Genomic DNA, 13,175 nt, shown 5'->3' on the forward strand with positions numbered 1-13,175 from the left:
CATTTTTATAAACACCTTATTGTGTCCGTTTCTCCGAGGTTCATTTTCCCAAATGTGTCCAACTGAAGCCTTAACGTCTTCGTTTTGTGAAAGCTTTTTGGGTCCATATCTTAAAACACCTAAACGTTTCTTATCTTTTTTTTTTTGTAAATATGATGTCCAAAACATGCATGAAATATTTGCCACTGGACGTTAAGTTAAGCATTCAACAACCAATCAATCTTAAGTCATAAAGAAGCATGAAAAAAGTGCCACAGAATTGTTAGCAAGCAAAATCCCTTTATTGGTTTTCATTCAATCCATCCTTTTCTGTTAATACCAAAATATAGAGATGTAGAATGATTGTCAATGAAACATTATTCATCAATGTTCAATGAAGAGGTTCTAATCAATTAGAAGCAACTGTGCGGACTAGGCTCCGAGGAAAATTCAAAACGGAAAGTCCATAATCATAATATGCAGTATCTATTTGTATACATGTATGCTATAATTTAAATGCGTGGGAAAGGCAATGTTTGCCGAGCTTTCTCCTTTTTCGTAGCGAGTACAAATACATGTTTTATTTTCCTACAATGTACAGTACAATCAAAAGATTGAGCAGACAAGTTATAATTCACGCATGTAAACATGTATCTCTATTTTACTGACGCTACCGTTTTCATTAAAATCGACAGCCTTTTAACGTGGATCGCAAAGTAAACTGCCACATAACACTAATTCAAAGGTATCCGTTCGCAAATAGAAGAAGGATAAGACATTATTAGTATGCATATACTATTTTGTATTTATATAGCAGAATGGTCGACTGTAGGATACAAGTCCTTCTTTCAGCATGAAAAATATAATCATATTGCTTCAGCAGACAAAGAACAATTAAGTTTAAATCAATTTCTTATAAGTCGTGAACATTCGGTGTAAAAGTTGTTATTAAAATATTCCTAATCTATCTTCCGGCATGTTCATTTTTTTGTTTTATGGACAACTGTTAACGTCATTATCAAACTACGTTTCTAGCGTCTATATTTTCGCGGACCATCGGACATCAGCGTATAGAAGCATCGCACTTTAGCCTATACCATCGCACTTTAGCGTTACCATCGCACTTTAGCATGACCATCACACTTTAGAGTCCTAAATATGTACCAAAGAAGCACAAAAAGTCATTTAGACAAAGCACATAATCAAAAAATTAAAAACATGAATACAAAAATGTACAATAGCACAATAACACAATGACGGGATGTATGAGTATAGAGCCATGTCATATGTATCAAAGAAACACAAAAACATATATAGACAAAGCACCTATAATTTATAATTCCTATTATAAAAGTATGAAAAACGGCATTAAAAATAAATGTACAAAAAAGAAATTGGAGTAATCAGATTGACACAGAAACTAACAATTATTGGTCATCGTACGGCCGTCAACAATTAGCAAACCCCATACCGCATATAGTCATCTATAAGAGGCATAATTAATGTACATAAATGAACGAAAAACAAATTTGTAATACATCAACAAAACGACAACCACAGAATTTAGCGGGGTAAAACATGCTAACTGCTCACAATTAAAATTCCACTGATTGGTTGAACTACGTGACAGCAAATTTTAACAACACATTATCTGTATTTTCATACCAGTATCGCAGTACTGGCTACTGGACTGGTAATATAATCGGGGACTTGTAGCCCACTAGCAAGGGTATCGACCAAGCGGAAGTAATAATAATAACAGTTCCATTTATTTCTGTTATACTTATAACTTATTATCATGTCAAACCACATTTATACTTCGTAGGAATCAGCATTGGAGCCCGTGCAAAAGCAATTCGAATGACAGATACATTTATGGTAAAATAACATTTCCATGATATTTTATACATTTTTTTGTATGTTTTCAGAGTCACAAAATATTGACCGCACTCAGCTCTATCCCTATTGAATGAAAATCTATCGATAACTTTACACGATATTATGATTGGAGAATCGTGTAAAAGTAACAAGAAAGCTTTATAAAGTCTTAGATGATTGTACGAAAATATCATATGTGTATATCAATATAAGCAGTGGTGGTCAAGGTGGAGGTTTAAATACCCCAAATGAAGACTATGAATTAATGACAATTCTGGAGCAAATAAGTGTAAAAGAAACGATAGTTCTGTTATTGAGGAAGACCGTCCAATCATAGTTTTGATAGTCGGCATTCATACCAAGGTTTGCACACCTAAGAATAGGACAGAACCGATTTTCGAAGGAACTATTTACTTCTTGGGAATAAAATACATGTTAGGGACCTCTTATTTCAACCAACAAATTTCAGAATTATTTTCTATCACTATATCGTGATAGTGACTGTATGCTTCAAGGTCCATGGTTTTTTTTTCTGATTCACGTGGAGAGGTTGACCATCTTATTTGCCTCCGAGCTTAGTTACGGCCGATCGGCAGAAAATTCGGCTCGTTTGAAGATTGTTCTTTTGTATGGAGAGTATCATTCTCATTACAAGAAAAAGATCTGATTCATTAGTTAAACTCTGTACAATTAGTGTCCCTCATAGTGTTAAAGGACTTAAAACCAGACGGTTTTTTTAAAAAAAAGTATATTATGTTCGTATTTTGTAAAGACTACCTTATTTTGCTAATGTGAAGAGTAAGATAACAATAGTTCCGGAAAATATCGTACTGTGCCCTTCGTGAAATTCATAGACGACTATCAAGTTGGGTAAGATACGAGTAATGTCCCGATTACGTTATAGAAGGATAACGCATCAGCTTGTTTTCTACCTGTATTGTTACATATATTATATATACAATCCAACCGTCTTTGGAGACCATAGGGCTAAACGTCAAGAACGCCGAAGAAGTAACATTATCTTAATTATGTTTCCTGCAATGCTTGTAAATCATATTAACTAGGTGTATAATTTATTTATACTGTTTATTTTTCATGTGATATATAACTGTTGAAAAAGAGACTAGCAATAATGACATTTACGAACTTAGACATAGGAAGATGTGGTATGAGTGGCAATGAGACAACTCTTAACTTGTTTTTCCCTTTATATTCTTATTATTATTTAAAGCATTATTGATTAACTTTAGAACTTATTAAAAATCTTTAAAAAAATTTAATTCTTTAATTGATTTACGTATTAGTATATATTTCTTCAGAAACCAAATTACCAAGTTTGACATCAAATAACTCCTGTAAACGTTTGAAATAACGAGTAAAATGTGTATTTATTTCAGTTTCTGATATGCCTGTTGGCATTTTGTAGTCTTTTGAATCTGTAGGCATCTGAACAAAGTTGGTGTGCTTACAGTAGCATTCAATTAGGAGCATCATTGATTCTTTCATCATATAAAACTGTGCTTGGGTAGCCTCATCGTCATGGGTCTTTACCTCTCGGAGAAGCCTCTGTACTTTAAGAACAACCCTGCACCATAACTGAAGCCAACAGACAGCATACCATTCAATGCCTAGGGTCCCTTCATCCAGAAAGGTATTTGGGAACCTACCAGATCTAGTTGCTAATGCTGGAAACTTTAAAACTGGACCCCATGTATCAATGTTTCTAGACAAAAAGCAAGGCATTTTGCCTTGCCTGAAATTGTGTGCTATATAATCTAGCACAGCATAAATACATGAATGTTCGTCTTTTGAACAATTTGTTTTACCACAAACATGAAACATAAAAGCATTTTTCAACATGTATGATGATAAATTTGCGCATTTTCCTGGAAACGAAACCTCCCTTATCATAAGGTATTTCAAAACTTGATAGCATTTTTTATGTTTTGCATCCATTTCCCTCATTAGACTTGATTCAGATGTAGCTAGGGAGACATGCCAACATTTGGAGCATGGATTAAATGACTGGCAACTTTTGGCAACCAATTGACATCCTTTTTCTCTAACAAGATCACTCCATTCTGAAGGAAAACCTTCATGGGAACATACAGCTGCAATATTTGGATAATCTATAGCAAGCATGAGATCTACTCCTATTTCCATGTAAGGTAAATGAACTAGCTCTTTGCTATCGGAAACTTGATTTTCGTCGTAGTTCACTTGAAGTGTTTCCAATCTTTCATGTTTTATGTATTCTAAAAGGAGTTTACGAGATTTGCATCCTTTGGTTCTTATTGTCCCATACTTAAACGTTTCGGAAATTACTTCATTTTGACATTGAACCAATAAGCTTCCCCAAAATTTTCTGGTCAATAGTTCATTGCTTAATTTGTCCTCCGACTCCAAATAGTCTTTGTACATATCTGCATCTCTTGTGATGTGTATTTTCTTGTACCATGGTGTACATCCTTCCTCCAATTTGACTGATCCTGGTAGAGATAAAAGTTTGACGATAACCATGTAATCGAACTCATCAGGGGCTCCAACTTTTGTTTGCTCATAGAAACTTCCACCACTTACGGTTTTGGAAATTTCAAGAACAGGTGACTTCTTTGCAACTCGAACCAAAACTTTATTCACAATACTTTGGACGGTTTTTTCTATCTCATTTACTACTTCTGAATGTTCGTCAAACTTACAATGCCTTCTGTAGATATACTTAATAAAAGCTTTTTCCATTTCGTCTGAAAATCTAAAAGATATGATTATAAAGGAATCTTTAATGAAAAACAATATTCTTTTTTTTGCATGGGTATGTGTATGTTTATGCATTTAATGGCTTAAGAACATTCCTTAGTTAACCGAGACAATTAGCCAACCAAAGTACACTTTGAGATGTTTACTACATTTATTGTTTTCTATTGATTATTCTACATAAGGTAGATTCATGGTATACCGCCATCTTGAATTGTACAATCACAGTACACAATCGGTCTAGTTATATGCCCAAATCAGCAAATTTGGAAACGCATTTGCCATTTAATGGTTAAACTGTTTGCTTATATAAAGAAAACGTGTTCATTCATTTTATTATTCAAAGTATTTTAACAAATATTAACCTTTTTGGTTTTTAAAATCATTTTTTTTTTCAAATGAGCCATTTAAGGAGAGTTAAATCTTTTAGTACAAAATTTATACTAGGCTAATAGGGAAATTTTTTATTTTTACTTGTGGCAAGAAAACAACTTCGGTGACACTGTTTTTTTTTTGTTTTTTTTTTTTCTTAAAAGATATTAGGAAACCTATCTTCTCACAATTTATTTCAAAATTCTATCTCAAAGAATTTTTTTATGCACTCTTATGTGTTTTTTCACGAACAAACTAACCAAATTTAGGCAATTTTCAACGACTCATAGCTTGAAAAATAGTACGGTGACCCATACTTTTTATTATATTTTTGAAAAAAGCATAGGTAAATCTTCATTTTGGCAAATTATCAGAAAATTCTGTCTCAAAAAATGTTTACTAATGATCTACCTTATTATTGACTGATACTGACGCTTCTTCAGTTAATGTATATCACTTTATTTTCAAAATACGTACAAGGGTCTTGAAATACATTTATACAATATATTGAAAACTATATCAATAAATCACAAACTATACAAGTGTCTACTTTCAGAATTGAAAATATATGGAAAATCTCAAGGATATGTAATGATCGACAGTCTTATAATAATTTGAACAAGAATGTGTCACCAGTACACAATTGCCGTACTCGCATTATCATTTTCATTTTTTAATAGACCGTGAAATTGGGGTAAAAATTCTAATTTGGCTTTAAAATTAAAAAGATGTTATCATAGGGAAGATTTGTACTAAGTTTGAAGTCGATTGGACTACAACTTCATCAAAAACTACCTTGACCAAAAACCTGAAACGTGACAGATGGACGGACGAACAAACAAACGAACGAATGAACGAACGGACGGTACGACGGACGGACGGACGGACGAAAAAACGAATGAACGAACGGACGGACGGACGAACAAACGGACGCACAGACCAGAAAACACAATGCCCCTCTACTATCGTAGGTGGGGCATAAAAACTGGTAGTGAAGCTCATTCACATATAGCATGTCCTTCTTTTGTTGTATATATATAATGTATTTTTTAAAGTTGAATGATACAATAATGAAATATGAATCTGTATTAACTATTTTTAAACATAATATAGCTAATTACCTTTGGAGAGAAAAAAACACCCAATATTGAAAGATCACAAACTAACGGTGTAAACGCACTGTGTCTAAACCACACCGGCAGAATTTGATCGGACTCGATGGTATCTAACGTCCGGCACAATGACGGAACATCAATAGACAGAAGAAAGATAGGTTTCTCCTTATTTTCTTATTTTTTTAATTATATCGAAGAATATATATACATATACAACTATTTTCTATTGTGAGATGCAATATTTTCTTCAACCGTTCTATATTAACGAAGAAATAGGTCAAAATGCATGTCAAAATGACGAATTGAGTGAACCTTGCCTCGAAATTGTTTAATTTCTCTTTAAATTGTTCACATTGTACGGAAAGAAAGGTATGGGAAGATAGATATTGACACGGAGATTGCAAATTTAGTTATTATGAACATGTCAATAATTGTAACTCTGTGTATGGAACGAAAGATATGGGTCATGCCAAAATAGAACTGGCCGGTTTCGTCAATGTATACAACCCGGTTTCGTCATAGATTTCAAAATGCATAACCCGGTTTGGTCAAATAAAAAAAATCATAATCGCATTACATTATAATTGATTATTTAATTTCAGAGTTCAAAAGGAGTTTTGTGGGTCGTTCGAAAATAAGTTCGTTCACCGGACAGCGGCTTATTATTTATATGAGTCTCAGATTCAAATAAATAATAAGCAAATTCCTACTCTTATAGAACTAAAATATTTTAATTTTACTTTGCATTCCGAACTTTTTTAACAGCATATTGAGATTAAAGCTCTTTAAATATGCGTTTTCTATATGAGTTATGGGAAAATATGTTGAACATGTTTAAACTTGAAATTAAAGTTTACGGTCTTAAAAATCGAAACACACAATTGATATGTGATTTTCTCGCACAAAAGAATGGACACCTTTATAAGTAATCTAATCATTCCATGTATGTAATCTTTTCTACCATCGTTAAAAATAAATCTTCTTGAGGATAAACGTTGATGATAAAACAAATGTATATGCATGCATAATCGACATAGAATGTAGGATTACAACTACGGTAACCATGCATTAAAATAAAATGTATTTATCACTAATTGTAACTATACTGTTATGTACAAATTAGTATAATAGTCTCAGGTCATCGATAAAATTCAATAATAATTATTTTGTTAACATTATTAAAAAAAAACCGAGTAAGTACTGTCGCCATTGTGTTATGATGATCGTACACTGACGTTGGTCAATATATTTTGACAATATATACGGACAGACGGATTCAGTTTATTTCAGAGTGGGCGTATTTCGAACAACTTGTACATACCGCCGAGCGTAGCGAGTCGAACAATATTTTGATTATTTTTTGCTTTACAAAATCGTTAAATACAGGAATAAATATAGTTTTGGCAACCGAAGCCTTCAAGGTGGGGTCGGGGTGTGCAACCTATACGTCATCTAGATTCGCCACTTATCTTATAAAGTGTATAACGAATCAAAATATTGTAAGAAATGAGAAAACAGGGACACCCGGGAAATCGGATTATGTGAGTTGGATTATGTTTATTATAATAAATGCCGAATATCAAGTTCTTTTTATCGATTTCTATACATTTTTCTCAAATATATATAAAAGTTATATAGGAAAATGATAAGGCAGACAAATATACAAATAAATCGACTTGGCCGATATCCTAATAAAACTTATTGACCTTTAATTACGATTTTTTTTCATTTCTTTGCGTTTTTACACGCCCATCCCAATTTTGACAGGACGTATTATTGTATACACCCGTATGTCCATCCGTCCTTCCATCCGTCCGTTCCTTCATCTATCAGTCATTCGGTCCGTCCGTCTAGCTATCCGTCTATCTTTCTGTCCAGCGTAAACATGTCGCACCGTAACTTGAGAACAGCTCGATGGTATCTAACGTCCGGCACAATGACGGAACATCAATAGACAGAAGAAAGATAGGTTTCTCCTTATTTTCTTATTTTTTTAATTATATCGAAGAATATATATACATATACAACTATTTTCTATTGTGAGATGCAATATTTTCTTCAACCGTTCTATATTAACGAAGAAATAGGTCAAAATGCATGTCAAAATGACGAATTGAGTGAACCTTGCCTCGAAATTGTTTAATTTCTCTTTAAATTGTTCACATTGTACGGAAAGAAAGGTACGGGAAGATAGATACTGACACAGAGATTGCAAAACTAGTCATTATGAGCATCTCAATACTTGTATTTATGTGTATGGAACGAAAGAAATGGGTCATGTCAAATAAAAATACACCGGTTTCGTCATTGTTGTTTACTACACAACACCCGGTTTCGTCTATATATATCACCCGGTTTTTTATATTTTTTTAAAACCAACAATTTATAAAAAGCAACGTTAACACGGATCTGAACATTGTCTTTCGAAAGAATTTAAATATATATGTATTATAAAGTATAAACTTGGCGTGTTTACATTTATTTACATAGGTAATTATAGTACTACACATTTTCCTAATGAAAGTCGTATCCACTGATCTTCAAACTTATTTTAAATGGAATATAAATACTCAATAGCAAACACTGATATCTAATTATTTTTTTAACATTAACATTATGATATTTTTTTATTATATATGTTTAAGATACATCGCAGTATGTAACCCCCCCCCCCCCTTTTTTTTTTTTACAAAGAAAACCTAATTAACGCTTAAAAACAAAATTTAAAACATCACCTTAAAGTATGCAGAAGTTAAGATTTATATTACTAAGAAGTGTGTAAAGTTTGATGCAATAAAGATTAACCATTTTAAGATATGGCGCTACATGTTAAAAAAAAACACACTCCTGTTTTACTTACAAAGTTCTGTAACTCAAAAAGATTTAATTTGATTTTCGCTAAAAGGTTTACAAATCGTTTGACCATTTCAAGAAATAACTTTGTTTAGTTTCATGAAAACTATATAGATTAAGCTGTTCTCAAGTTACGGTGCGACATGTTTACGCTGGACAGAAAGATAGACGGATAGCTAGACGGACGGACCGAATGACTGATAGATGAAGGAACGGACGGATGGAAGGACGGATGGACATACGGGTGTATACAATAATACGTCCTGTCAAAATTGGGATGGGCGTGTAAAAACGCAAAGAAATGAAAAAAAATCGTAATTAAAGGTCAATAAGTTTTATTAGGATATCGGCCAAGTCGATTTATTTGTATATTTGTCTGCCTTATCATTTTCCTATATAACTTTTATATATATTTGAGAAAAATGTATAGAAATCGATAAAAAGAACTTGATATTCGGCATTTATTATAATAAACATAATCCAACTCACATAATCCGATTTCCCGGGTGTCCCTGTTTTCTCATTTCTTACAATATTTTGATTCGTTATACACTTTATAAGATAAGTGGCGAATCTAGATGACGTATAGGTTGCACGCCCCGACCCCACCTTGAAGGCTTCGGTTGCCAAAACTATATTTATTCCTGTATTTAACGATTTTGTAAAGCAAAAAATAATCAAAATATTGTTCGACTCGCTACGCTCGGCGGTATGTACAAGTTGTTCGAAATACGCCCACTCTGAAATAAACTGAATCCGTCTGTCCGTATATATTGTCAAAATATATTGACCAACGTCAGTGTACGATCATCATAACACAATGGCGACAGTACTTACTCGGTTTTTTTTTTAATAATGTTAACAAAATAATTATTATTGAATTTTATCGATGACCTGAGACTATTATACTAATTTGTACATAACAGTATAGTTACAATTAGTGATAAATACATTTTATTTTAATGCATGGTTACCGTAGTTGTAATCCTACATTCTATGTCGATTATGCATGCATATACATTTGTTTTATCATCAACGTTTATCCTCAAGAAGATTTATTTTTAACGATGGTAGAAAAGATTACATACATGGAATGATTAGATTACTTATAAAGGTGTCCATTCTTTTGTGCGAGAAAATCACATATCAATTGTGTGTTTCGATTTTTAAGACCGTAAACTTTAATTTCAAGTTTAAACATGTTCAACATATTTTCCCATAACTCATATAGAAAACGCATATTTAAAGAGCTTTAATCTCAATATGCTGTTAAAAAAGTTCGGAATGCAAAGTAAAATTAAAATATTTTAGTTCTATAAGAGTAGGAATTTGCTTATTATTTATTTGAATCTGAGACTCATATAAATAATAAGCCGCTGTCCGGTGAACGAACTTATTTTCGAACGACCCACAAAACTCCTTTTGAACTCTGAAATTAAATAATCAATTATAATGTAATGCGATTATGATTTTTTTTATTTGACCAAACCGGGTTATGCATTTTGAAATCTATGACGAAACCGGGTTGTATACATTGACGAAACCGGCCAGTTCTATTTTGGCATGACCCATATCTTTCGTTCCATACACAGAGTTACAATTATTGACATGTTCATAATAACTAAATTTGCAATCTCCGTGTCAATATCTATCTTCCCATACCTTTCTTTCCGTACAATGTGAACAATTTAAAGAGAAATTAAACAATTTCGAGGCAAGGTTCACTCAATTCGTCATTTTGACATGCATTTTGACCTATTTCTTCGTTAATATAGAACGGTTGAAGAAAATATTGCATCTCACAATAGAAAATAGTTGTATATGTATATATATTCTTCGATATAATTAAAAAAATAAGAAAATAAGGAGAAACCTATCTTTCTTCTGTCTATTGATGTTCCGTCATTGTGCCGGACGTTAGATACCATCGAGTCCGATCAAATTCTGCCGGTGTGGTTTAGACACAGTGAAACGTGTCTAATCACGTATTTTATTATACTTTTGAGAAATGATTAATGGTTTCAAGCTCATTCATTTTATCACTCTACGCCCCCATCCGTCTTTTCCTCATTAGGACTGGAGGAGGGTTATTCTAAATCCCTTGCTTCATAAGATATTTCTTTAATAGAAATAGATAGTGTACTATATAATAATCCAAAAAAACGGAGGTAATAATAAAAAGTTAACACTAGTAGGACAAAATAGTGAAATTATAGATTAAAAATTGTGTTTATCATCAAATAGTTTCATATTCTGTTAAAAGAAATAGTGTGAATTAACTTAGAATAGGAGAGAAATTAAGAAATCAACTTACAGGAAGGAGGTGTTACATGAATACACTATCGATGTTTATGGCATGTTAAATAACTTCCGGGTACAACACATAATTTAAATGCACACTACTTGATAGTATTTTGTATTGAATTAACTTCAGTTATATAATCCAAAATTGATAGTTTTTTTTTATCATAAATCACTGTGTCGCAACAAAATGTATTTTAACGTAAAAAAATCGAATTAATTTTTCATAGATATATGAGGATGCTGTATGAGTGCCAAGGAGACAACTCTCCATCCAAGTCACAATTTATAAAAGTAATCAAATAAAAGTAAAAGTATGGTCTTTAACATAGAGCCTTGACTCACACCGTACAGCAAGCTATAAAGGGCCCAAAAAATTACAAGTGTAAAGGCATTCAAATGGGAAAACCTTCGGTCTAATAGTACATTAAGGAAAAACAACCTATTTATACTTCGGTAGAAATTGCCCAGTTGTGACGTGCTGTAAATCTATGACATGCAAGTGTGTTTGGGATCCTGAAACCCCCTTAACACATTAAACCTATGGAAACAAAAAGAGCTGTATTATTTGAATATGACATAGTTATTTTCTCCAATGGTTTATATTATTATATATGTTTTAGCTATTTTCGTTCTGCTTTGTTGGCCATCAAAAACAAAGCAAGACACACAAACCGCACATGAAAACATCGGACGAAAGACATTATACAGATATAATAGACTTAGTATTTTATTGAACTTGGAAATGTTTTCCTTACAACAGAGAAAACCTTTTCAATTGAAGCGGAGCAAAAATAACAAAAGAGTCCTAATTTTTAATGTTGAATAAATACAAATGTGAGAAACGTCGAACTTAATATTAGTCTTAACAATTGTTTATGTAAATTCAACTCATTGACTTTTGAATTATCTTTATATATCATGCATTGAATAAAAATTTTATGAGCTCAGTAAGTCATCCAAATAATTGCTTCCTTAATAATTTCCGAAGCATTTCTATTTAACAACATATATCTACCCTTCAATCCTTATATCTGAAATGTGATCGCTAAGACATTAATACGTCAAAATCGTGCACGATATGACTAGATCATATAAAGGGTACATGCCTATATTGGATATGTTTTAATTTAACATGTCAGGGTTTTTTTCGGAAAATTTCACGACATGTTGACTTCTGTTCCCTTGTATATGATGTATAGACAGTTTTCTGAACTCTCTGTTTTGTCCTTGCGTTTCAACCAAACTCACACTCTTATCCCCTATGTTGCCTTTGGTAGACTTTATCACAATTGCCTTGCTTCCTTGTAATTGACAAGTAAATGAATGGTTGAGTACGAATACACAATAACATGAAAGTAAATCTATGAAACTTGATTTATATATGAATACAAAAAAGAATATGTCTTTGTCACACGAATGATTGTTATTTATAATACTTTTCCATTTATTATAATTTGGACGCAAATAAAAAAAGTTCATTATTGAAAAGTAAGTAAAATTAAACAGCTCTGCATATTTTTAATAAGCTTTGGAAATATTTTGACCTCGAGCATCACTGAAGAGATATTGATTGTTGCATCTTGTATAGAAAAATTAGTACTGTTTAAATGTATGTTTTTCACTACTAGTATATCATGTTTATAGAAAGATTCTTAGGAGAGATACATACGCGCATTACAAAAATAACTATTTAAAAGAAAATTAAAGGGTCTAATTTTATTTTTTCTAGAATTTAATAAAACTGTTCATGGTGTATATATACAATACCTGATTTCTTTCTTTCAAATCATCTATCTTCAAATCGTTAATGTAAAACATATTCAACAGTGTATTTTTGTGCTTTCAAAAGCTAAGTAAACAAATATAAAGATATATTGAATAAATAAAGGCAACAGTAGTATACCGCTGTTCGAAATTCAT

The 13,175-nt window shown here is 32.1% G+C and overlaps 1 protein-coding gene across 2 annotated transcripts; it reads right to left on the reverse strand.

The window, feature by feature from the left end:
- Window positions 1-2,924: 2,924 nt before the first annotated feature.
- On the reverse strand, window positions 2,925-11,371 carry LOC134725336 (uncharacterized). Of its 2 annotated transcripts, none has more exons than XM_063589063.1 (2): window positions 11,266-11,371; window positions 2,925-4,609 (listed from the first exon to the last, which is right to left on the reverse strand). In XM_063589063.1, the coding sequence occupies exon 2, from the start codon at window positions 4,594-4,596 to the stop codon at window positions 3,151-3,153; it is 1,446 nt and encodes a 481-aa protein (XP_063445133.1). In that variant the 5' UTR covers window positions 4,597-4,609; window positions 11,266-11,371; the 3' UTR covers window positions 2,925-3,150. The 2 variants fall into 2 exon arrangements, with proteins under 2 accessions (XP_063445133.1, XP_063445134.1); XM_063589064.1 differs by having other exon boundaries at window positions 2,925-4,601; window positions 11,266-11,305.
- Between the last annotated feature and the right edge of the window lie 1,804 nt (window positions 11,372-13,175).

The sequence above is a fragment of the Mytilus trossulus genome, chromosome 7 (assembly GCF_036588685.1).
Source record: "Mytilus trossulus isolate FHL-02 chromosome 7, PNRI_Mtr1.1.1.hap1, whole genome shotgun sequence".
NCBI lineage: Eukaryota > Metazoa > Mollusca > Bivalvia > Mytilida > Mytilidae > Mytilus > Mytilus trossulus.

Excerpts from the sequence above, each read along its gene's own strand:
- LOC134725336 (XM_063589063.1), bottom strand. The coding sequence starts at position 4,596 with ATGGAAAAAGCTTTTATTAAGTATATCTACAGAAGGCATTGTAAGTTT.